This window comes from Apus apus, chromosome 4, assembly GCF_020740795.1.
Source record: "Apus apus isolate bApuApu2 chromosome 4, bApuApu2.pri.cur, whole genome shotgun sequence".
Lineage (NCBI taxonomy): Eukaryota > Metazoa > Chordata > Aves > Apodiformes > Apodidae > Apus > Apus apus.
Window position 1 is genome coordinate 24,343,851 of NC_067285.1, and position 27,387 is coordinate 24,371,237.

Here is a 27,387-nt window from a genome sequence, read left to right on the forward strand (position 1 = left end):
CCAAGATGTCAAGACACCCCTATACCATATCAGTCTTACTCAAACAAAGATTAAAAAGTTCTTGGATGACCAGACTAGATTTCTGTATTTCTACACTAACTCTTTGCAAGGCTCCAGTAAGGCTAAAGAGCACTCTCTAATCAGAGATTAGCTCGAGTCAGCTACTCTGAAGAGTCACATACTCAAGTCACACAGTCTTATGTCAGGCCTTCACCCAGTACTAGGTGAGTTCACAGATACTACCTCTGGCCAGCTGTAAAACACAAAATAGTTAACTGGCTTTTTTTTCCTCTCTGTGGCAAAATGCAGACCTTGTGTAGATTCCTATTTCTACCAAATGGGAAAAATGCAAGTAAACTTGGTGTTATGAATGACATTGGAAAAAAAAAAAAAAAAATCAGGAAAACAAAGTTGGTAACACCATCAGTATACAAACCTGCATATTTTCATCTTTTCAAGATTCACATTTTATCTTAGGTGAAAAACAACTTCATTTTCCTAACTTTTAAGGGAACTTGAAAAACTATGATTCTATGACTCAGGTGCTTAATACAAAGTTTCAAATAAAAATATAGAAACTCAGAGGTTTGGAAAATATTTTTTGTGCTTTTCCTTTATTCCAGCACACGCTTTCACATGTAGGATCATTCCCCTGTATGATCTTCAACAGGACCAAGAAGCACCGAGCTAGGGCATTTAACTTCCAAATGCTGCCAAACAAACTGGAATGCAACCATGAGAAAGCAAATTTTGTTTGCAAACTACCCTATCAGGAACTCAGGCACTAGTTTAACAACATTAAGGTCATACTTAATCATCTTCACTCATGTAAGCATTAATATCATTATAAAACTCAAGAGAGGAAACATTCTCTTGCTTAAGAGGAGCATTTGCTTGTCCATCTTGTTAAACCGAACTGAAGCTTTTCAGTGATGTTTAAGGAAGGTTGTCTTTAGGACTTCTGCCCCCCTTTTTTTTTTTTTAAGACATGAGAGATTATCTTATTGAAATTCACTTGGGCCCAAAACACTCTTTTTATGGAGCGCTTTTCTTTTTTTTTTTTTTTAAATTCTAAAACTACATTGTGGCACTTGAGATTAAATTAACGTAAATAAAAGATAAGTGTATGCTTTCTTTCTTTTTCCCCTCTTAGACAAATCATTAGGATAGACAGAATGTCTCTATCTGTCTTTATAAGACTGCATCCTAAGAGTTCCCAGAATCATTACCATCATAGTTCAACCTTAGCCTTGTAGTTCAAAAATGTAACTACTTATTCCTGGAAAATGTGCTATTTAAAAAAAAAAATCATTAAAAAAAAAATCATAAATTACACTAAGTAAAATATCTTACACCCAACTCAAAAGGATTTAATATACTCATACCAACATCAGAGCTATGTTCAGCTGCAGTAAATCAACACATAGGAAAGCACTATTTTTCACAGCATTCAATAATCTTTGAAATGTTACTGTGATCACAGGAAAGCAAGTTCAACTTGCTTTTTCCTACTAATTAAAAAGGCAAAGAGCAATAAGCAAAATGACAGAAGCTGTGAGTAAGATTAAGAGAGAAATAAACCAGATGACATGGGAATATATTTATATATTCGTAAGTTATTCCCAAATTATGAAGAAAGAAGATGAAATTGTTTTCATTTGCCCTATAATCACTGTTCTTTTAGAAAAGAGTTTTCAGATATTTTATGCAAAGTGGATTGTGAATTCTAATTAATATAGAGCTGTAAGCTGGGATCCTCTGTCATACAATTAATCTTAAATCCAACCTCTAGCCAAGCAGGGTACACATGGAGCTAGACAGATGTAATTACAAAGTCCATCAGCAGTAAGCCATTGGGAGCGGCTGCAGGCTTTCCTGTATTTTGACTTCATACTGGGTAGTATTTTTGTCAAAATACAGCAGGAAGACACAGCTACTGTGATACAGTCACAGCACTTAATCTTAGCTCTAGTTTGCATCACATATTTTGAGGCACTGATTTTGAGAATAACAACAATTGCACTCCTATCTCTGCAGGCTGCACCACCTAACAGAGCGCTGGGGTATTTATTGCATTCCCGGCTTCATTTCTGTCCCTTGGGATGAACTCCATCCTTCTCTCCTCTAAACTTCAACTGTGAAGCTGCATTTTGCCACCATTCTGAACCTATAAAGTAAGATTAATTGTTGCAAAAACACCGTTTTGAACATAAATTCCAAGAAAAATAAGATGTAACTTGACAAATCATTTATGTTTTCGGAATGCATTATCTGCTCTGCCAGTGTTTATATTCACGTATTAGTTTCCTCTGAATGACTGAAAACCTCTCCAAGTCTTCAATGCTGTCTATATATTCCATGCATTCATGGAAACAAGCAATTTTTACCTATTTTGAGAAGACACAAACCTAAGAATCAACTTTTCACATGAAAATGAACTGACATCTTTACTCAGACTAAGAGGACAAATTTTGCAATCCTATGTCTAAGCATGGTATAGCAACTATAACTTCTCTTATTTCCTATTTTCTTACAGCATCAGCATAGAAGAGGAATATGCCATAGCAAGGCACATGACAGCTAGTTTGACAATTTCCACCAACTGCAAACCCACGAGCGTGCTTTCTGCTTAGTGTCTGAAAACAGTATTAAGATTGCACATTTTTAATGTGAATGCATTTCTATTTTGTATCTGCAAGCAGTATTTGAGCACAGCAAAAAGAGTATTAGACCTTTCTATAATGCAGTTAATTCACATTCCATTATCATATGTGAGCCATTAGCATATCTGAAAGTAGCAGCAAAGATTATCAGTACATTTGCATTAACCATTTTACTGCAGTTAGCCCACCCAAGCTGGGGAAAGCAAATACATGTCTCATGCTCTGGAAAGGGCTTTTTGTAGGACTTTTACACAACAGCTGAAAAACTAATCACAAAATGGACTTAGGTAAGGGAAGACAAATCTGGTAAAACATTCAGTGGCAAATTCTTAACTTTAGGGTCCTAATCTGACAAATTTAAGCACACAACAGTTGACAGTATTCATACACATTTTCAATTACAGCTCACTGCATATGTGGCCATGACCAAGCCCTGGACTTTGGCTCAACAAACATACTTACTTTTAATTTTTGTGTACAAACCAATATGCCAAAACCAGGTGTATTTTACTAGAGTGGTAACAACTAGATTACTGGTAAAAGAAGCTTTTTATAACACTTCTTATATGTGGCAGAGAATTCTTCGTGCAAGCTAACTACTAGTGAGGATAATTTCAGCTAACTTGATTGATTTTGTACCAAAGCAAACAGGGAATGCTCACAATCACCATAGCACAGTAAGTTCAAATAGCTTGCTCTTGCTTCTCTCAGCCACCCACTCCACTTCTCAGCCCAAAATCACTATGAAGCTCATCATTACTCCACCCATGCTACAAAGCTGAGACCCTCAAGCCCAGCCTTGTTGGCTTGCTCTCCTCTGGCCCAGAGCTCCCAGACCACCTGAGTTGCAAGGCAGGTTGAAAACAGTATTAAATCCTACCACCAACCCAAGCTCTGCAAACAAGCTCAGGACTTAAGCAAGCATATGTAATTGCCTGTAATCTATTTTTCTTCCCCTCGGAGAACACCATCTGATTTTCATGATGGAGTCCTTGTGATGAGTTGCCTCATACTTTATTAACAATAGATTATTCACATCCTGCTCTGAACACGCATCATTTTCCCTCTTCTCCATGGCACAAGTCCTCAAATCCTCCAGAGGTGGTCATTCCAATAACAGCATTCTCACTATTACTACAGCAAGGCTTATTCCAAATTTTTGCAGCAGGAAAACTAAAGCAGAGTAATTTTAAACACCAGTAATGGTGGATGCACAGAAATTTGCTGAAATGAAATTATAGAGAAGGCTGTATGGAAAGGTTCCCTCTAAAAGGCCATTTTTTAGGAGAACTATTTGAAGCTGAAATTGTTGGGGGGTTTTTATACTAGCATGAAGTATTAGCAGATTCGCTTTTAATGAACACAGAACTGTTTAGAAGACTCAACAGCTTTTCCCTGTGATGGTAAAAAATGCAGATATGAACTATATCTGATAGAGACAACAGAATGAAACTTTCGAGGTCTCAGAGTTACTTTATTTAAATCCTGATCTTGATTTGCGAAAGCTTATGGGGGAAATTATATATATATATTTAATTATTCTAAGAAATCCATTAAAAACCTGCAAAGTACTTGCTTTGAAGTAAGTTTAAAAAAAACCCCACATAATTTCAGTATGGTCTGTGATATGAATAAGCATTTTGACAAACCCTAATTTTATGTTCAGAAGGCTGCAGATGTACTTATTTATAATGCACTAATTTACAAAGAAAAAAAAACACAACAACAAAACACAACAAAAACCCCAAAATCATCACCTGTTGGAACAGAAAGACTGACTTCCTTGAATCACTTTTGTCCTGCATGATAAAACTAAAGAACAAGTTTCTTTCTTCAAGTTTCTTTTTAGAAGTCCAGCCATTGGTGTACTTTGGAATTCAATAGCCAAACACACTGCTTTGCTAAAAGTTCTACAAGTGCCACATCTACTTCCTTTCTTTACAAATGCTCAGAACAACTTTGCTATCCAGCATAACTTCAGAACATCAGACATCTGTGCTTTGTGTAATTTTGTCAAACCAGAGTTAATTTAATTTTGAGAAAAAAAGTTAAACCTATCTTTATACTGACTCTCACTGAAAAAATAGCTAACATAAAGGAATTTCTTATGGGACTACAGAGTTATTTGTCCTACTAGCACTTTCTTACATGTTTATCTTCTACAAAGTGAAAGTAGGAATCACAGAAGTGGGTTCTTTAGTGTACAATGTTATACAATATCTCACCATAATTATAAGCTCCATTTAGATTATGCTGCTGGGAGGTGGGGGGTAGAACAACACACAAAAATAAATTTAGACTGAAATTCTGTAGTATTAAACAAGATTGAAGAATTAAGTTAAATCAGTATACTCCATTTCATCACCTCTTAAGACGTGCAAGACTCTGTGTGTGCATTAGTGCATATACGTAACAGGTCCCCTAACAATACCCTCATGAAAGGACCCGAGTGCTTGGTTGGGAAAGCTGAGAAGCCTGTCTTCACTATACACCCATGCAAACTGAAAAACACGAGGACAGCAGAAAATAGAGAACAGAGATTAACTAGCCAAATTAGATTCTCCTCCATAAACTAACAAAGTTCTGATTAAATAATTAAGAAAATTAAGAATACTCTTAGTAATTCTCTGAAACAGATATAGAAAAGAAAGTATTTTTAATACTAAGAATTACACAGAGAACATGATATTAAGTAATGCCTGATACTAGATGGAATTAAATCAAAGGCCAAGATCTTATGATCTAACCTAAAAGGTCAGAAATCCTAAAGCCCTAATGATCCAAAGTCACCTTCTCCCACTCTCATAAAGACCAGGGAAGTTACGGCCGTGGCAAATTTATTATCTTTCCCAGGCTATTATTTCACTGCAATGTGCTATAAAATGGTTTTAGTGATTACTGTGGGTTCATGCCTTACACAATAACAATAATGTGTGCAATCACACTTCAGCAAACAGTGACATCTTACATACATTGTAGGAATAAGCAAAATCATTTTGATATGAGAGAAAGAATAGGTCTTATCTACTTTCAACTTAAAGATTCCCATGCCCCTAAAGTGTTTTTTCACTACTAAAGCAGCATGTATTAAAAATTTTTATGCATGAACGTACATATATAACTGCATTTGATGAGACTAATTCATACAACATTTTATGCGGGCTCCCTACATCAACTACTACAACCATCAGATAGGATCTGGCTTGTGTCCATGAGAAAGCTCAACGGACTCAGAGCAAAACCAATAAACTTGACACTGTATTGTTCCAATGCAGAGATGCAGAAGAACTAAAAAAGAACTTAACTTCCCAGAGATGCTGAACAACATGCAGTTCAGCACCCTGAAATTCCTTACACAGGAGCAGACTGGACAGCAAAGTACATGCAGCAAACTGCTTATCACTGTAGCCAGGGAATAGCTACACTTCAACCCTTGGTTTCACCAATCTGCCTATACCTTCTGGTTATCACTAGAAAGGGGGAAATCAGGGACCCCAAAAGAGTAAAAGTTCTGGAAAAAATTCATACCGACCACCTAGACTTTTGCAGCACTTAATGAATTTGCTATAGCTGGCTCCAAAATTAAATAAAACTTTCACATTCTAGACAGTATAATGGGATACTCCCTGACAAATGAAATTTTATCCAAGTCATGTATGCACACATATCACTGAAGATCAACTCAGCCAGCGTTAGAAAAACAGCTTAATATTTACAGATTTTGCTTTCTTCCAGTCCAGCACATTACATGCCGGTTTCGGCCAAATTGCACTGTAAAAAACAGGACTGCCACCAGCCTTGCCAGATGAAGTTTTCCTTCATTATTTACTGATTTTCATATTAATATCAAGACTCTTGACATCCTACCAAGTCCTAAAAACCCAACGCAGAAAGTATCTCAGACCTCAGTATCCAAAACTGCTTCTCAGCATTATCGAGGAATGTTCTCCTGCTCAGTCAAAACACTGCTCTGCCACTTGCAGCAATGCAGTCCACAAAATACTCCTGACTACTGCCAAGATGTCAGAAACATACGAAAGGATCATGAACAGATGTATCAGCTGGTGTAGTGTATCTTCAATGGACACATCTTCAAGACTAGTGATTTAGTAAAACAGCTCACTAAATACCTCACAGTTCCTGTCTGCAATCTATATGTCAGTTTCATGTTACTCAATGAGGAGGCGTGGGTTTTAACCCATTAAGACAGACTAATCTGATCCTTAACCTAAAGTAGTTGTCAATAAATCTTACAAAAACTGTCCTTTCCTAATATGCCCTATTGGCAACTAAAAGCCTTAGAAATTTGAATTTATCGAGAAAAAAAAAGGAAAAGCTTCCTGCACTCTGCCAAAGCAGCAAAGGAAAACTGTTTAAGCATATAAAAATAGGAAACAAACCAGGCAGTCTAACTATCCCAAGGATCATTGACACAGAAAGTGGAAATGGGGCTGAACAAGAAAATTATATTTTTAATATTCCTTTCTGTTAAAAGGAAAAAAAAAAATACCAACACTTTAAGGTAAAAACAATATTACTGAAAGTGAATTCCCTCTTGAGAAAAATGCTTTTGTGTTTTTGAGGGGCTTTACTACTGCTTTTTGTGATTATTTCTAAAATTTGGGTTTCATCTACATAGCTCATTCTATATCTAGCTGACTAATGAATTACACGATGGAGCAGCTGACAACAATAAGCCAATTCAGCAATTACAAGGGAAAGCCTACTGTTGTTTAAGTCTTGTTTAGGTTTTTTGTTGTATTTTTTTTTGTTTACAACTTAAGCTTCTTCTATTATTTTTAACCACACCTACTTAAGTCAAATGGCAAAAAGGCAAATCTTTCAGAAATACAACATGCCCTACCTTCAATTAAAGGTTAAGTGAGCTCTGCAAAAAAACCATCACTCTCTCTTAGAGAAGCATTCAGAAAGGAAAACACCAGCTAGACATTCATTATTATTTTAGACATTAAGAAGTTAATAACTGAATATTTTCAATGTGGTGATGCATATAGCCTTAAAAAAAAACCTTTAAATAACCTGATTTCGCCACCATTACACACACACTCACTTGTACACCACCTGGAAAACACAACATTGCCATGATCTAAATGCAAAGTAGGCCTTGAAAATAACTGCAAAAGTCACAAGATCATATATGAATTAAGAGAACTTCAAAGCTGCATAACAAGACGCTTTCCTGAAAGAAAGAAGTCACTAAAACCACATTTGTCAATCTCCTGTCAACTTCTAGTGGAAGAACTCCCAAAAGCTCAATCAACCCCTCTTTCTGCAAGAGGATCAAGTGGAAGACAACCCAAAATTGTAGTGCTCCAAAAGAGCAAGAATCACATGGCTGCCCGAGTCTCAAAATTATCCCTTCTTAGAGGGATACAAAGGCATACAACAGGAGAAAACTATCCACAAGAAAAACAAATACACAAGAAACAGAAAAAATAAAGGAGATAAATATAATTTTATGCTTATTAAAATAATACATAACATCTATGTAGCAGTTTAAAAGCTGTATTTGATAATTTTGAATTTGGCTATTTACTACATCAACTTTATTTCCCCAATCAAAAAGTTCTAATGCTTTCAAGGAAAATCATACATAAACACACCTGACTGTCTCAGAAAGAAAGAATATACTTGAAAACCATGGATTTTCATGCACTAACATCAACAAGGACATAGGTCATCTGTATCAACTGAGTCTAGAATTCCAACTACATTTTACATTAGTCCTGAAGGAAAATACCTCTTCCTACACTACAGCTGTGTTTTCCCACACAAACTCCATTTTGAGCACTACTGAGAAGCAAACAGCCATCAGCCTCACATACTGAGGGCCAAGCTCACAACCAGTACTTTAATGAAGACACTGTCTAATCCAAAGAGTTGAGCATACAATGCCTGGATCCTGCCAACACATGCCTAACCTGATGCATATAAACGGGGATTACTCACATGCTGGAAGGTAAGTACATGAATAATAAGTATGCTCATTAATCAGCAATTACGTGCAGGTAGAACAAAAAGCCAAGGTGAAAGGAAAGGGGGAACAAGAGGCAAGAAAGCTGTCACAAGGCATATTAATAATAGTAACAGTGAATATACCCAACTGTATTTTTAGGAAAGTTAACTTGGAAGCTAGTTAGCTTATATCATCTGGATGCACAATAAATTATCAATTATGTAAAAAGTCTGCAAAAAAAAAAAACAACCCCGTGGACTGACCCCCTTTACCCAATCTGCCAACTCTTCAGCTGAAACACTTAATGGTTTTACATTTTTGTTTGCTTGCTTTCTGCAGCTACAGGCCAGTTGCGTGCCTGGAAAGCTTCTGAATCGGGGCGATATGGCCTACTTAAAATTCAATTACTTTATCAGCCAACTGGAAAAAAAAAATAAAATAGGATTTTTCTGAAACACAAACAACAGATCTCCAGAACAAACTAATTAATGCTGCGACCAAGCAAACTGCTGAGCAACTCAACACAGGAATTGTCAAATTAGAGGCTTTATAAGCTATGAGAAAGAAGGTGGGGGTGATACACATAAAATGGCCTGCTCTCAACTTCCTCTCACATAAGCTTTGGTAACAAAGGCCTTCAGTCGTAGTAAGTTACGTAGTGATGTTGCCCAGTAATCATATCTTGTCAAGAAAAACATCCTTAAGTGTTCACCCCAGGTGGCCAAGTGCTTCCATAAGCTTCAAGATCCATCATTCCTATGTAATCTGTCTGCTATCACCAGCTTCGCAAGTCTGCAAAGGGTGCCCTGTAGAGATAGACTCCCCTTGCACAGCAGCTTACATCAGAAGTTCCCAAATTTAACTTTATTTGTTAGCTACGCAGCAAGAGATGCTGGTATTAACGCTTACCACCATGAACACACCTGCCAGCCCACAACCTATGGCATGCAAGCATACAAATAGACCAATTATACAGCAAATACTGTATGATGGGTATTTTGAACTCATTTCTAAATGACAGTACTATAGCGACATCTTGAACTAATACATGAGACTAACACTGAGAACTCCAAAGTGTGGACCTTCTGGAAGAGCCAGGCTCCAACAATCAAGATGTACTAACAACACTTATGTCTTCAGGGCACAGCACCCTTCTTCTATGCTTTCATTAGAAAAGCATTGGTCAGCCTTCAGCCAAAGGTCAGTTGGTGTGACATTTCCATCTCCTACATCAGGATGATTCAGTCCTAAATTATCAAAGCTCACAGTAAAGCAGCCGGTGACTTGCATCTTGAAGGTCACAAATAACGTTTCAGCATTGACTAGTGAATATAATATGGAAGTCTAGATGCCTCCACTTCTTCAGTGCAGCTCTCTTCAAATAATGTTACATGCACTAACAAGTTTTGCCATCTCAATAAAAACAGAAAGAGAACAAAAAAAAAAAAAACCCAACCAACCAGGAACTAATTCCCTCACACTGTAACACCCAAAAAGTGCTGGGGACTGAATGGCTCTGAAAGATGAAACCACTGTCCTTGAGATTTTACAGCATAAGAAACTGTCAGGGAAAAAAGTGAAAAGTAGGAATTTATCAAGACTTACTGGTATCTTTCTAATGACCAAGGTTTTGACTAACGAATCGTAATGCTGCAAAACAGTAATCAAAATAACAATTGTGACTAAAGGGAGAAAGATAAAGACTTAACAGGAGCAAGGGAAACTAAGAAGCAAACTGAAAGAAACAAAGAGGGGGGGTGGGGGGAAGCACACAGTGGTAAAAGCAAGCAGCAAAGTAAAAAAACCAAACAAAACACAAAACAAACAGCCAAAAAAACCCCAAAACAACCCACCAACAAAAAAACCCAAACAACAACAACAAAAACTTAGCTCAAATTACAAGCAGCTAACAGAACTGGAAAGCCCAAAGTCACTACTCAACTGTGGTGGTTATGACCTTCACTAGCTAGACCAGAGGTCCAAAAACCTCAGAGTAACCAACCCTGGTTAAAGCTACAAGACAACACGGAGACTGAGAACAGTAGTTAAATCAAGCTAAAGGTCTACAACCTCTTAGACAGGCCATCTTTAGCTTTAACAAATTAATAAGGAGCAAACTACAGAAAGTTATTGGCTTTTCTTACTGATGATATCTGAAAGTGAAATATCTGCTTCTATTTCAGGATGCTTACAGAAGTTACAAGCTAAAAGAACCACTTAAAAATGTCCGTCTCTCCTTATTTCTGTAATTTTGTAAGACAACAATTGCTGTATATGTCCAAAGCAGCTCAACAGCTGTACACACTGATACCACAAAAATTGTTACTGTTCATTTTACACTGATGAAAACCATGTCCCCATGAGTTTACTGTGGCCAGCTTTCTTCCCATTCTCTCCCTAAGCACTGCAAAAATTTAATTGAGAACCACCACCCTTGGGATTTGTGAACTACTGAAACACATTTCCTTCTTTGGGATTGAGAGCCTGCCTCCACTCACTTACTATTAGACATTTAATTGGAAATACCCCTCCAGACACTTGCAGGAAACTTGCTGCATTTTTCTAGCCTGGCAATTCTAAGAGATACCATAAATCTGAGATCATCAGAAGATACAGGTACTACAAAACCAGCACTGGATATTTTATCATGTTTAATTACTGCTCAGCACTGCTGAAGACCTGCACTTCTCCTAATGCAGCTTCTGAACACTGCCTGCTTTTTGATCTGCAGAATTTAAGAAATTCTGTAACAAGGCTTACAAAGCTACTCTGGGAACTAATAACAGGGCTGGAAAAACCCAGACATACTGCTCTACTTCTCCCACTCTTCAATTTTCAGTGACGGAAGGGAGTGTAAATTGTACTTAATTGCAAAATTGTCAGTTCAGTCCCTGACTCAGTAAATTACACTTTTACAATTTCTCCTAATTCTCCCCTCTCTCCTTTGGCAGGGAAGGCACGCTTCCAGCATTATTTCTCATCTTCTCAGAGCCCTTGTACTCTCCTAGAGTCACCCCCTTTCTTCTCACATGCTCCTACAGGACACCACATCCCACCAAATCTCCCAGCCTTTCTCCATAGAGGCCCTTGGCTCCTCACTCATTCAAGTTTTCACTCCTGCTCCAGAATCTGAGTACCTAAAAGTTTAATAGTTGTGAAACCAGCAGCAAAGCTTTTTAAGCTCAACAGTCTACTCAGCTTGAGGATAAAGCACTACGAGCATCCCTTGTCAAAAACAAATTCTAAGCTTGACACCCAAACCTGTCTTGTTCCCACTTTTTTAATATCACAAAAATGTAAGTATAAAGCTCTATGTTATATGAAGTAGACAAAAGCCTACATAGTCTCATTAGATTTCTGTTTTAGCTCTTTAATCACAGTTAAAAGAAAATATACCTTTAATAGTACTTGTCACAATGAAGTATCTTCCAAAGTTTTCTTGACTTGGACACATTTTATGTCACAAACTCACATAGTATCAAATATAAGAATTATATATTTGCTTAGCAAGATATCTAAGAGAGAACTGAACGCTCAGAGTCATTTATTTCTGTACTAGACGGGATATGTTATTCTATCAGGATACAGGATTTAGCACATGCATGCTGTAGGTAATTTGGCAAATTAAGGATTTAATAATAATCTATCCATTCACCCCAAAATAAATCAAATCACTTGGCACACTACTTATAAGTACCAGTCCCTGTGCAAAATGCTGGGAGATTTTACATCAGCCAGTCACTTTCACGTGGACAGAGCCAATTTCTGAGAGAATCATTAACACAAAAGTGAAATGTAGTAATCTGCAGTTTTGCTCAAGGGAGAACTAAAGTCTGTGAATGTGACTAAGTGAAACAGAGTAAATCATGCTTTGTTTAGCTTCTGCTTTGAAAGAAGTTAAGTTTCCTGTTATCTTTTGCTCTGTTTACTAACACGATCAGGCGTACCACTCTCAAATTATAAACAAGCTTCAAAAGATACATTTTATCAGAGAAACTCTCATCCACAAAACACCACACAGTTTTAGGTTTAAAATAAGTAATCAGAACCTACATTAGGAAACAAATACATTTAAAGAGGCACTGAATTGGGGAAAAAATTTACAAAGAAAAGCAAGCTTCTTGTAAAGGAAAGAAAGAGTTATCCATGCAGGAAGTCTTTCAGCAGTTACTAGGACTCCAGCTCTTTCCCCTTAGCAATGAGACCAGCTGTTTACTTCCCTCCATGTTGTGCAGATAAATCCTTATAAAAGTGTCAGCTCTACATTGTCCAGCCAGCCACAAGAACTGTTGGTACAAATAACAGTCTGAGTTTACGTATCACCTTTAAAGTCCAATAGGAGGTGATATTTAAAATGAGAAGGAATAAAACACGAATTAAAACACAAAGGAATGGTACATGTTGCACACACTGTAATGGAAGGGGAATCACTCATGTGCCAGTGCAATGAGCAGACTGTGCGCTGAATTCTGCAACTTGGAACAAAGTAACATTGCCAACTGCCTTCCCATTTGCCTTACAACAACGGCACACTGGAAGAAGAAATTAGCAAACACTACTACAATAAGTTATTGGTTATAAATTCTTTTCATCTCCAACAAGCATTCAGGAGATGTACTTTATATTAGCCTGCCTCTTCCAGACAATACTAAAATTAAGCTTTTCACTGTAAACTGTCATTTTCCATATACTAATGGTAATTCTAAAAATGTATTCAGCTGGACAGGTTAAATTAAAAGGGTATTTAAGATACATTTGTTTTTTGCCTTTACAGAATATAAACATCTTATGCAATAAACCCTAAGAATTGTTTCACTTAAGTATTTTAAATACAGAATACAATAGTTCTCCCTACTACCATATTTACATTTTGCTACTACACCCAAATAACAAAATGCAGCTTGACTCATCCGCCTTCAACATCCCCAGTGAAAACGAGTAAAACTCCTACATGGCACAAGAGCAGCAGATATGTGGTCAGATTTTCTACAGGGACCTACTAGAGTAAAACCCAGTTACATTTGAATACTGATAGAAACAAGAACATTTCTACGGCAAACATTTACTCTTTGCATAACACATTCAGGACAAACTTGCACGTAGACTGGGACTTTTCAGAGGTGTTCAGCAGCCTCATTACTAGTTACCACGAGACCTCCTCAAGGGAGTAAAGCTGGAGTACATACAACACTGTTTGAAGGCACAGGTCCTTCCAATGTGCATAAAGGTTTATTATTAGTCTTACTGTTAGTAATTGCCTGTGAACAAATCTGTAAACACATTTATCACACAGGAAACAAACCCGTAACTCTCAAAGTTAGCTCATTATTACTACTGATAAATGAAAGTAATAAAATTGTAATACCTATCACATCAGCAGAACATCCTTCCCCACAGAGATGTTAATTTAACTCTTACTGGCCCCATGAACACATTCAGTCAAGGAGGATATAGTTCATTTTGCCAATCAAACTACTTTGCCCATGAGAGCTCAGTGTTGTGAGACATTCTGCAATTCCAACTTTTATTTTAAAAATAGAAACTATTACTATATCCAATGTCTACTTCATTTTTTCCTGCCATTCATGTTTTACATCTTTGTTTTTTAAGACTGGAGAACGTTAATAGCCCAGTATCCTTAATGCATCTTCTCAGTAAGACTGAGCATTAATCTAATAACACAAAAACATCATGTCCCATTCTGAAAGGCAGCGAGTGCCCTCATCTCCCATTGATGTCAGACCACATAACATTACAAGTGTTGAGGTTTATTGTTCAGTCCATTCTTCCCTATCCTGTGAGGTCCTGCCATATATTCATTACAAAGGACCATACACTATAATGCACTGATATAAAACAAAACATAAGACACTCATGTATTTTTTTGTGTTTACCAAACTCATAGAATCAGCCACATGATTCAAATAAGGGCAGAGCAGACAGTGCAACTGCACATGCTAGCAGTTTTCCAGATAGACACAACTCTTAAAGGGTTTTCTTTTCTTAAATGAATAGTATAGTTCATAAAAGCCAGGAAGCCTCCCCAGTGCAGTTCCTTACATACACAGGGAACCCTCCTGCAACTGCCAAATCTGGAAACAAAACCAAAGAAAGACCTCACATTTCTCAATCAGTCAACCTGGACCCACACTAGAAAAGAACGCCTACACTTCAATGTTTAACCTTGACAATATCACTTAGCCAACTACATATCCCATTTAATTCCACTGAAGTATTTCTCCCAACTACATATCCCATTTAATTCTACTGAAGTATTTCTCATCTAGAAACAGCTACACGTACGAGGATCTGTATATTATCACCAAATTTTTGAAAAACTATTTTAACGCCTGGTTTTGTCCACATAAAAGTAGACTATGGCTTGCTTTGGAGTGAGAACAGGGGAAGACCTGGGTCAAAGCCCGACTTTGTTATGAAGGGTTTGCACACAAATTATTCTCGCCTTTGCAGTTAAATCAACTGTTTTCCTGTTCTAACCACCAAGAACAGTTAAAATAATACGACCTCAAACATATGCGTGTCCAAAGAAAAATAGTTACATATTTATCCCAACGCACATCTGCTGGAGCCCAGCCAGCCAGCCTCTTCCTGCAGACCGGCAACAGAGGCGATCTTCGCAAATATGCCGGGTCAAGAAGCGACTGTTGAACACCCCCGGGGTCCCCGAGGGCCTCGGGGGAAGGAAAACCCCCGAGGGCCCGGCTTTCCCTAGCGCCCAGCGGCAGCCGGCTTCAGCGGGTGGAAGCAACAGCAAGAACCAGGCTGGGGTGGCTTCTCCCAAAGGCACCGTATGGCATCCCGGGCGCTCCCCTGGGACCAGCAGCAGCGCGCCCGCCAGAAGAAAGAGGAAAAGGGTCGGGAGCACAAAACACGAATTGAGAGCCCAAGTACAAACAGAGGAGAGTTCCCCCTCCTAACCCCCGGAAAAGAAGGACCACCGGACGCGGCCGCCCCACTCTCTTCCCACGTTCAGGCGGGGGGCCCCGAGGGGCCAGCGCTGCCCAGCCGCTCCCCCTCCCTGCCCCAGAGGAGATGGGCGGGGGCAGCCGTACCCTCCTCCTCCGCCGCCGGGCCCCGCTGGGCCCCGGGCCCCCCGCCCCACTCACCGGCCGTCTCGGTGGCCGCCGGCGCCCCCGCCACGCCGTTCAGGTAGAGGATGGAGAGCAGGTGGGGCTGCGTCTTCTCCAGGGCCACCCGCAAGTCCTGGAAGTGATCCCGCTCCTTGGCCAGCAGCAGGGCGATGAGCAGCTCGGCCTTCCCGCCGCCCGCCGCTTCCAGGTCGCGCAGGTCGCGGGGGCCGAGGGCGCCCGCGGCCTCCAGCAGCTCCACCACCTTGTCCACCTCGGTCATGGCCTGCGCCAGGCTCTGGCGGCACTGGGCGAGCAGCTCCTTGTGCTTCGGCTCCATGGCCGCGGCAGGCCGCCGCCGGCCAAACTTCGCCCGCCGGGGCCGCGCAACACCGCCGCCCCCCGGCCCCGCCGCTCCGCCACCGCCGCCCCCGGGGAGGCGCGGGCCGAGGCGGAGCACCGCCGGCCGCCCTCCTCCGGCAGCCGGCGCCCAGGCAGCGGCCCCCGGCGAAACTTCGTCCTAGCGAAGGGGCGCGGAACTCGGGCAGGACTTGGGCCCAGAACAGCTTTGCCTCTTCCTCCGGGCCGGGAGCCGCCGCGCTCCCCCTCTGGCAAGCGGAGGGCGAGCCGCCGTCAGGGGCTGCTGCTCCTCTTCCTCCTCCAGCTGGCGCCCCTCTCGCCTCCTTTCCGGCCCCCCGGGCGGCGAAACAACTCCTCCGCTCCCCTGCCTCCGGGAGGGCCGCCGTCGCCTCCCGGGCACCCCCCACCCCTTCGCCAGGCAGTCCAGACAACTTCTCTCCGCTGCTCCCTACAGCCCACACGGCCGCGGGGCGAGGAGGGGGTGGGGGGAGACGGCTTCAGCTCCAAGCGCCTCCTTTCATTCGCGGCTGCACGCAGCCATGTTGGTTGCACAAGGCTGCCGCCTGCGCCGAGACGGAGCTGCGGCAGCGCAGAGCCAGCCCGCCCGCCCGCCGGCACCGCCGCCGCAGCCTCTGCCCAGGCCCGGCCGCCGCCCGCCTCCCCGCCCGCAGTCACGGACTCCTCGCCGGCCTCCGTGGGGTGCGGAGGCGGGGCGCCGACAGCCGGCCGGGCCGGGCCGGGCCGGGCCGGTGAGGAAGGGTCCGTTCTCCCTCCCGCCACCCGGTGCGGGGCCGCCTATGGCAACTTCCCCCCGCTCCACCCTCCGGGGAAGCGGGGCTTCGGCGAGGCGGGAGGGGACGCGCGGCCCCGGGTGTCTGGGCGGTGAGACAAAGGCGGCGCTGCCTGCCCGGCGGCGGGGACGGGGCTGCTGGGCTCCCGCGCCGACAGCGAGGTGACAAATTGCAGCGGGAACACCAGCAATTATAATCCTAGATTCACATTTTATAAGAAGGACTTTTGTCCTGTAGGTATGTTCCTGATATGCTGCACAAATGTTGGCAGTAACGACAGGCAAAGGGCATCAGCAGTATTCAAGTCAACCCCTTTACATCTAGTAGCAAGGGAAATTATCTGAAAGCACTTCTGTGCTTTATTTTGTGTCCAGAGAGCTGGACTCAGTAAGGTACAAGGGGAAACAATTGTTGCCTAAAGTTTTCTTTTAGTGTACCAATTAGGAGAATTCAGGTGCTGAACTGAGTTTCACATGATGTTATGATGATATTGTCTCTCATATGTGAAGACAGCCTTTAGTTACATGCATAATCATAGTATGAATTCTGCTATTAGTGGAGGCAGATACAGAATAAAGGGATTTAGGTATTTTTTCTCGATCTTGTAAATCATTATTTAAAATAATACTTAAAAGTATGGCATGAGTTTGAAGCAAGGATTTCCATGTTTTGTCTATTGTTGCTTACACTCTTGTAGATTAGTTTTCTAATTCTGCATCCATGGTTTTCTTAGCAACTTGCTTTAATAGACAAAATAGAGATTAGTTTTGTTGGCTGATGACTGACGTAAATTCCTGCAAGCCTGTTCTTTCTAGACTATTTAAATTTACCAGAAAATCCCCCTATTTTCCTAAAATAAGTTGGGCAACATTTAGCCAGAAAAGTGATTGTATATACCAAAAATAGTAGTTAACACCAGTATGTATGAAGTGTTGTCTTCAGCCAGGCTCAGAAGTCCTTTAACAATAGTTTTGTTGTATGTGTACTTACACAGTTTCCTGTTGAGAAAAGGAAACAAACCACCAAATTCTATCATGTGTCATTAAAGTAAGAGCCATGCTTCAGCTTCATGCAGCAGCAATCTTGATTTTCATCCTCTGCCTGTCTCAGCACTTGGGTTAGGTATGTGCTCTTCTCCAGAGCTTGCAGTACCACAGAAATGGCATCATTTGGGCAGGGCATGACTCAGGTATCTTGAGTTTCTCTCTTTAATGTGTCCATCAGGCAGGCAATTGCCTGTCTAAGAGAGGCACCTTGGTGTTACCTCAGTTGCTTGACTCAGTATAGACCTTCCCCAGCAAGTGCAGGAAAAGTCTTCGTAAGACTTAAGCATACATGTAATCTTGAAAGTCTCAAACCATGAAATGTGCAAATTTATTATGCCACAAGTGACCAAAATTCAGATACTTACAGTACCCCAGAATGTACAACCCCATAGCCAAAATAAGAAGTAAAAGCATTTTTAATTAATTCCTTCCTCCTCCCCTCCAAAATAGTAATTTTTTTAATATTTATATGTATTAAAAAATAGGCAAACCTCTTTGATTCCCCTGCCAAGTTTTCAGAAAAAAAAATATATATCTGTGGAATAAATTCTCAAAACTAAAATCTAAGTTAATCAAAGACAGATCCCTAAAAGAATCAAAGTCTACAACTTGCAAAAAGAATACGCAAGAATCAACCAGGTAGTTATCAGAGTACCAAAAGGAGGGCAGGATTTTTGTTTGCTTGTTTAAACCAAATAAAAGGAAGGCATTTTTTTAAAAGTAATTACATTTAGACCTCTGACACAGGATGTCATGGGTACTTGGGTAACATTTTATTCAAACCACAGGTTGACAAATCAACAGAAAATAAAAGATCAGTAGCTTTGGAAAAATTTTTCTTGTTAAAGATTTGGAAACTAGGGTACTGGGGATGTATGCTTTGGGCATTAGAGAAGAATATTGAGAGCATGTTATGCTAGCAATACCTATGCCTATGAAACTTGAGAAATTTCTGGCAAACAGGACAGTGATATGGATGCAAAAATTAGGGGCTATTTATATTCAATTTTGTATCTTCTTTTGAGAAAGATCAGGAGAAACACTAGGGTTGCCATGCAAAAATGAAGTCTTTCAAATACAGATAGAACACACAAGCCTTAGGAGGCTATCAGTCCTTGGGAATGATATTCAAAAGCAGAAATTGGAATTGGGGAAGTCCAGTTGGGTTTCTGCTTGGTATATCTGCCTCTGAAAAACCTCCCTCTGTAGATTCAAAATGCAAGCCTTCAAAAACATTAAGATCAGAGTAAAGAGCAGAAGAAGCAGAATTCAACCTTTAGTACAAAATTTCATTCCCTTAATTGCCAATATACCTTTTTATTATGCTTGTGTATGCAAACTCAGCACATTTCCTGAAATATGCTGTGTCAAACATTCACGCTATGAACAGAGATTCAAATTCACATAATCTAGTACACAGTTCTCACTGTAAACACACTATGTTCCATACAGATCAGAGAACTTCAGGCTGAAGTTGAGAAGACTCTGAACATCACAAGAATCAAGCAGGAAAGGGAAAATGAAAGACAGGAGAGAAAAAGAGGAAGAAAAGAAAGTAGAGGAAGAAAGTAGAGAAATAAAAGCATCCCTGCTTTCAAGATAGATTTCAGTAAAAGAGAATGAAATGTTGCAACTGCAATGGCAGGGACTGTACACAGTGACCTTCTATCTCGCAAAATCTTTGCTTCCAAAAGCTGTTAGATGAGATTTAAATTCTACTTTAGTCATCCACACATAGTGATGCTATAGTATTACTTTGCTTGGTATTTTCTGGTAAGGCACCCATTAAGAAACATCTGACTTTTCAAACAGATTTCCTATACTCACTTTAAGAGTACTTTTAATAGGACAATAGTCTTTTGTGCAAAAAATACTTGTCACTCCTTCTCAAATATTTCCTGCTTCTCTGCACTTACCTGCTTACTGCTGCCTGAGTTACAGAAGCAGCTTTGAGAAGGTTTGCGAAGCAGCTTTGCTGCTGCAGTTTTACTGCTAAATCCCCTCCTCAATATCATCACTCTGAACCAGAGATTCTAATGCCAAAAGCAGAGGATTTTCTTTAGGATTAGGAGTTTTTTTCCTAGTATTTTTAAATACATGGGAGACTTTTTTTTTTTTTCTTTTTGGTTTTGGAACCCTCAGGATACAGGTCTTCAAGCTTTATTTGGCAGCCATGTATGCTAGAAACAGTTCTGTAATGGAAGCTAAGCTTCTCACGTAATCATATGATTCAAGCAACTAAGGGTTTAGAGAAAAACATTGAGAGATTCACAGTAAGTTAATGGAAGCTGACAACACTGTGTGGATCCCTGAAAGATTATACAATCTCCAAGACAGATATATGAAAAATACAAGAGCTCATCAAGTTAAGATTAGAGCTGTCTAGATAAAAAGTACACACAACAGAGACTTTATAGTAGGTGTTACATGAAACACAAACAACTAAGCAGTTCTTAACAGAAGTTTATTTTTTCAGATTGATGTAGTTTACAGACAATTTTCAGGATAGGAAGGTGCTGGTCTAATGGGCCAGCAGATCAGAAGATCTCATTTACCCATGAAAGGGAAAAAAACCCAACATAAAGTAAGCAGTATTGGCACTTCCCAGACAAAATATTTCGCCTGGCAGTGTTGCCTCCAGGAAGGGGCTATGCCCATAAATCCTGAGGTCCTCAGTGCTCTTCTAAAGCTGCAGAGCGAGGGAACTGCTGTCAGACTCTCACAGAAACACAAGAATCATTTGGCTTCCTAAGAACATGTAACTGAACTCCAGGAAATGGTTTAGCTCCTTCTTAAGTGAGCTCCTGTGACGTACAGTATGAAAAAAAGCAGATCAGAGAATTATACTGGGTTCTAGTTTTTTGATAGCCTTAAACCTATCAGTCATTTCATCTTGCACTGCACAATGCAATTTTTACATGGTAATTATTTTGGATCATTCCCACTCTAGGTGGGAGCTGAACTGGTGATTCAAATTAGAAGATCAGACAGCTTCAACAGAAAAAATCACCCTCTCTGCTGGAGGTTTTACATTTTCCAGGGCTGTTGAAAAAGCAAATAAAAAAATAACATTAAAAAAAAAGTTTTACCTATGAAAAGAGAAATAAAAGGCTTTCCTCTAGGGCACAGTACCTAGCAGAAAGAGTGAGTTGGTTGGTTTGTTTGTGGGAGGAGAAGAAAAGGGTAGGTAAACTAGCTCCTGTAAGATGTGAATACAATCACTTGTTGTTCAGACAAGAGCATCCAAAAACAGACAGCAAAAGAAAACCAGCAACACTACAGAAGCATGTTAGTGGTGATCCTACAGGGCTGTAAGAATCCAGCATGCACATCCTAAGTGCCCATCTGTTTAGAACAGAACTGGGGGCGATTTGATTTTCTTCGGGAGACTGGGCTGACTTGTCATGTGGTTAACTTCTGTAAGCCAGCAGATGTTAAACAGCCCCTTTTAAAAGCTGTTGCTTGCAGTTTGTTATTGGTTTAGTTTCTAGGTCAGTTTTCAAGTCAAGCCAAGAGAGGCTTTTTATACCAATCATTTGCTTTTACTTCTTTTAGCGCTAATGGGGAGATAAAAGCAAATGGATGCCCCGAGCATCCCTGGGTAACTTCTATAACCAAGCCATGCACAAGCTAAGAATTCATAAGAAGAAAACACGAAGTGCAGCTGAAGGAGGTAGACAAATGTAATAGTAAGGGCTTTAGATAAAGTCTTGGCACAGTTTCACTGTATTGTTTGCTGTCAGCAATGAGTGTTTTCAAACTGGATTTGAAACTAAAGGCTTTTGAATCAGGAAGGATATTTTCTTGTGTTCCATTTCATATTTGAAGCCTCAGATTTGCTCAAAATTACATATGTAGTTTTAATAGCAAATAGTTCCCCTGCTTACAGGCATGAAAAGCTTTAAGAGTTGAATGCATCTCAGTTACAAGCTAAGTTTTTGAGGGTCTTCAAGAAAATGAAAGGACCTAGGGCTTGATCCAAGACTCTTTACAGATCTTTAATTTTAAAGGAGTTTGATTCAGATGCAGTGCTCATTGTCTACTGAAACAAATATATTTTATCCCACCATTAGAAAATGTGTACACAAAAAAGAAACAGGCAGCCAGAGACAAAGGGAAGGTTTTTTGATAGAATATAATTCCTTTCAGACATTAGCCCAAAGGGTATAGAAAGAGCAAAATACATCTCATTATGCCTAGCAGGCAGAAATGACAGAGCTTTATAAAGACCTAGGGGCAGCATACTTGCAGAGCCACAAGAAACCCTGAGAAACACAGAAATGCACACTTCTACAGATGGTGAGCAGAGAGCAGTGCTTTAATTGTGGTTTAGCTGGACTTGAAGAAAAAGGGTCCTGATGCTATACAAAATCCAGCAATCCTTGAAAGCTCAAGGGCAGTCTAGATATCTCTAGTTCAAGTCCAAAGAGCACCCTAAGGAAATGGAGACAGGTATGCTAGGAACTGTGTTTCTCTGTGTTTCTCTCCATGGCATGCAGCCCCAGTCTTTTCACACACACCTGAAGAGCTATTCCCACAACTCAACCATTTTGCAATGCTTAAACTAAGGGGAGAACAGAAGTGGCAGCTCAGCTCCTGAAAAAAACCCAGTACCCAACATTTCTGCATACAAAATTAGACCAATACTCCGATTTAGTTGGACTCCACAAGCCATACTTCATGCATGGAAGCAGATAAGCAGGACTTTGAGGAGCATCCAGCTGGGGGAAAGCTCCACTCAAGGCCAACAAAAGGTATTTTGCTGAATAATGAAATGCTCTAGCATTTTAAATTAATCTGTTTCATTATATGTGAGAAGCATTTCTAGTGCATTTTCATTAATTGTGTAGTTTTACAAGTCTTTGTGAAAACCAGACAAATGTAAATGGTCAGAAGGTTGAAAAATACCGTGGACTTTTAAGCAGATCACGTGTGCCATACCCACAGCTAAGATTTTAACTGCCATTTGACAAGAATACATTTATTTCTGTTTACATAAATACTATATACATTCCATATGCTTCTGATTTGAGAATAAATTTTTACTTCTAAGATTGCAGGATGTTCCTTGGGGGAAGGAAGGGAAAACCATTTTTTGTAGGAGACAAACACAAGACTAGGATTAGTGAGAAAGAAGTTGAAGAGAAACCCTTGTACAACTTGCTTGCCAATTTGCTCAGGCAAAGCAGACTATTGGCCAAGATGCAACTCAAGACTGAGGGATGTTTAACATTACAAAGATACTGGACTTAAATAAAATCAGTTCTGAAAACAGTAACTAAGAAGAAAACTAACTAGTAAATTACAGTCTAATTTAGAAGGCAAAAGGAATACAGTCTCTGAGACAGTCTACATGCCTTGGCAGGGATGGGAAAGCCATCAGAGACTTCCAGAATGAAATAATGTCTCAGCTTGGCACAGTGGCAGCTGTTTTACCAGCTTTCACAAGGTTTGGTGATCTAGTTTAAAGTGAGCTACAAACCTTCAACACATCTGTATTTTTCTCCCTGACAACACAAATGTAAAAATAAAACATTCAACAGTTCAAGTTGACTACAATTTTTTAAAGAAAAAATACATGAAAGTAATTTAGGACTCAAATTTTTCTTAATGGTAAGATCTGTGAGAATTGAACAACAAAAGAACAAATCCTAAAACAACCAAAAAATCCCCACCTTTATACTAAATGGAAAAGAACAATTATAACATGGCCCAAAGTAAGCAGAAACATCTGAGAAAAAGACCTGAGCAACATTGAAGCCTTAAAAAGGATTTCGGCTGAAACTATTCTTCTTGGATCAAGTCTGCAGCAAGGATGTTTAGAGAAGTGTTGTGCAACTGTTTAAAACTTAAAAAGATGCATTAGCTGGGGGGAGTTTGATGCATAGAAATATTTAATGTGATGCATATATCAAAGCTCATCCCGTTCTGCCGAGTTAAGAGTTCTCTAATTGGTTTCCAGGGGACTTGGATTAAGCCTCAATTCAATAATAAAAATACTGTGCAAAAGAATAACTGAAATAAAATCCTCCAACTCTGCTAGGAATATTGCATGAAGGATAAATACACTTCATAAGCAAGGCAAGCCAAGTATCCTTTTTACCATGGGCTATTTGTACTGTTATATTTCTTTTTCCCTCAACTCATCTTCAGAGCTGCCACCCTCCCCTCTCCAAGACTATTAATGGCAGCAACGAGTTTCACTGCTTTGCCCCCTCCTTTTCCTGCTGAAGACAATGTCTGTCTTGCAGCTGACTTTAAGTGCAGCAACCTCTAGCCTAGATGAAAGAATAAAAAGAACTGTACATGGCAGATGCTGATCACATTTTTTAATGCACACATCCTGGCAATAAAAAAACTAGGAAAGCAAGTACATATCAGTTGCTAAGTCTTCTATAGAGCATGCAAGTTTTCACAAGTACAGTCCTTTCTCTCATCTTGATGATTCTGCCATTTCCTCTCACAACCATGTTGCTAAGGAGAGACTGTTATAATTTAATAGTTTTTAATAAGAAAGTACAGAGAGCCTAAATATTTTCCCACATAAAAATGTGCAGCAGCAACAGTTAACTAGTTCTACATGTGCCAAATACCTTCTAAGATGTGCTGATGGTCACTTCTTATTTTTACTCTGGAAAGAATACATACAAACCCAAGCAAGCAAAACAATGTTGGTGTCGGCTTAAGTGGGAAGGACCAGAAACAGGCTGAAGAGAAAACTAGTGGAGAATTAAAAAGCTGAATACAGTTTTTAGTGCTGAAAGAGCCACAGGAAGCAAAGACGCCTTTCATTTCAGTTTAGAGTATGAATACATTCCCTTGTATAATAAGGTAATTTTTTACAAAATATATTTGACTATAATTGTAATTTTGATGGCAGTGAATTTCCACATCCAGATGTACTGAGGAAGTGTTTTTCCCTTGAATGGTTTAATTATCCTCCATGCAAAAGCTCCCAGTAACCTTGTATGGCTGAGCTGAAGCCAGCCAGTGGCACAGTATGGTTGGCATAGCACTGCTGCAGGGAAGCAGTGTCACCAGCAGTGAAAGTCACTAGAGGCCCAGAAGGAAGGAATCTGTGCAAGAAACAAGGACAAGGAAAAATAAATAAATGTAAAGTGGAACTAGCAAATGCACAGCAGTGACACAAGTCAGAAGAATTAAATATCTTCTCAGAAATGGAATTTTAAAGGAAGCCTCTGATGTTACTGGAAAATCTTTGTATAAGTGAATGAGTGTGTCTTGTGGGCTTGCCAAGGTGCTTATGCATGCTGCAAACATTTTACCATCATTACCTTGAACAGTGGAGGGGTTAGAGTAGACTGAGGAGCAAGGTGTGCCCTTCTTTCCAGTGCGTGCATGAAAGGGGTCCCCTACCCACTGTGCCCTTCAGCAATAAGTCACAGCTGGTGCTTCAAGGCTGCACCATGATATGGCCAAGGCCATTGTCAGCACTCCAAAGACAATCAGCAGTCGACAACAGAGAGGCTGTGCCAGAGAATCCCTTATCTGTGACTGCCTACTTCTCAGGCTGAAAGATTTCATTCTGTAGCAAAGGGGACTTGATACTGTTACTCCTATATGGAATAACAGAAAAGAAAGAAATACCACAGGAATATTAACAGGAATGAATCACACCTCACTGATAACCAGCTCTTTTCAGAAACTAACAACACCCTGAATAATAAATCAAGTTTAATAACTTTTAAATCTCACTTATACTTAAGTTCTGGCACCTTCTAGGACTCCTAAAGCTTACTGGCACAGTCTCATTATTGCTTTTGCATTTCTTTGCAATTAATTTCCCTTGCTCTTAATAATCTGCATAATTTAACATTTAAAAGTGGTGAAGCAGATAAAATTGCCATACGTATTGGAAAGTCAGCCAACCAACACCCACTTGCAAGAAAATGAGAAGAAAATGCCTGCAGTTAATAAATCAGGTATCTGCTGCTTTCACAACAGCTTCATTTCTAGTCAACAGCATCTCAAACTGACAAAACAGGGCCATCATGGAGGAGAGAAGCACTTGCTATGACATCCCATAGCATACCCCACCTCTCTGTGGACCATGAAAGCCACAGAGGCACCTGCAGATCCTTTTACCCACAGACTAAAACTCCTCAGCACTATCCCAGCTTTGAAATCAACAAGATTATAGCGCTGTGATGGCAAACATTCAATGCAAATAGTTGTTTGTTTGTTTTTTTTTTTAACAAGAATCTATATAGAACAGCTTTGCTTTTCAAACTTTAGTAAATCTGATCTTCCTAGATGTGGAATCCCCACCTAGTGGAAGACACACACTAGGCATTTAATAGATGTAATTTCTGTGTCTTGACCCAGAAGCAGGACTTTGATATTATTCAGTACTTCTCAAATAAAGATTTTCCAGGAATGTTTCTGATCTAATTGCAGGTATCAACACTAAAAGACAGATTCCTATTTGCAGCCCAATTACAGATGTGATCTTCCACATGGACTGTACCAGAACACAGCATGCACAGCAGGTTTTACACTTAACTATAGCATATCACCATAGTCAAGGAGGTATAATTGTGTCCAGTTGGTTGAAAGAGTATTATAACCGAACAGGTAAGTTAACTGAATTCAGAGTTGTTACTCATTATTAATAGTCATTTAGCAAATAAATGATAATTTGTCAGTTGCCACAGCCAGTGACAGTAATCTCCAGTATAAATGACAACATATAAATTCTCAGGAGTACATGCCTTTCTTTCAGCTATTTCCATCATTTTCCTGGAACTCCCTGTAGAGATTATGAATATTTTTGTGTCACTTGACCTAGCTGACACCTGCTTCCCCCCAAAACATACCTACTTCTACTCTACTGTGCTTCCATACCCCCCCTTATCTTTGCATTCCCTGTTTTTTTCAGCATTCCTCCCTTTATCCTCAACACCTGCAGAAACCACCATATTCCTGTTCTCCCACCTGTCAGGAGGAACTTTCTGTTCCATTGGGAATTACTACAGCCCTCAATTCAGCACTACTGTTTCATTGGTGGTGTTTTTATTGTTTCTTAGTTGTTTTTTTTGTTTGTTTGTTTGATTTTTTTAAAATTTTTTTAAAGTTTTTTAGGCAAGATAGGGGAAAAATAAGCAAGTCCTTATTAATACATAAACAAACATGTGAACTGTTTTATCCTTCATAAGAAAACTAATTCCCTTAATCTTCTTCCTTATATACAATATTTTAACAGGTAACCTTCCTTCTCGTAATTGTATTTCAGCCCTGATATTGCTAGAACATTTAATTCAAAAATGAAGAATTGCTACCCAAACACATCTTTTCCCAAAACAAAACGCTGCTCTCTAGTGGAGGATAATTATATGATCCAATTTCGTTGGAAGGAATGCTTTAAAAGTTTTATCAGTTACAGGAAAACTTAATTCATTTTCACAAGCACTGACATACAAAAGGAGTAGGGTTGGTTCGTTT

General features: G+C 39.8%; 1 protein-coding gene across 8 annotated transcripts in view; it reads right to left on the reverse strand.

The window, feature by feature from the left end:
* The window catches only part of DLG5 (discs large MAGUK scaffold protein 5), a 104,209-nt gene extending 87,553 nt beyond the window's left edge, over positions 1-16,656 (reverse strand). For 6 of the 8 annotated variants that reach the window (XM_051619750.1, XM_051619748.1, XM_051619745.1 and 3 more), the window contains exon 1: positions 15,768-16,652. In XM_051619750.1, the coding sequence (XP_051475710.1) occupies positions 15,768-16,068 (301 nt within the window). In that variant the 5' untranslated portion in view covers positions 16,069-16,652. Of the gene's footprint in view, positions 1-15,767 lie in introns of all 8 variants that reach the window. The other 2 variants (XM_051619751.1, XM_051619752.1) reach the window with 2 other exon arrangements.
* Between the last annotated feature and the right edge of the window lie 10,731 nt (positions 16,657-27,387).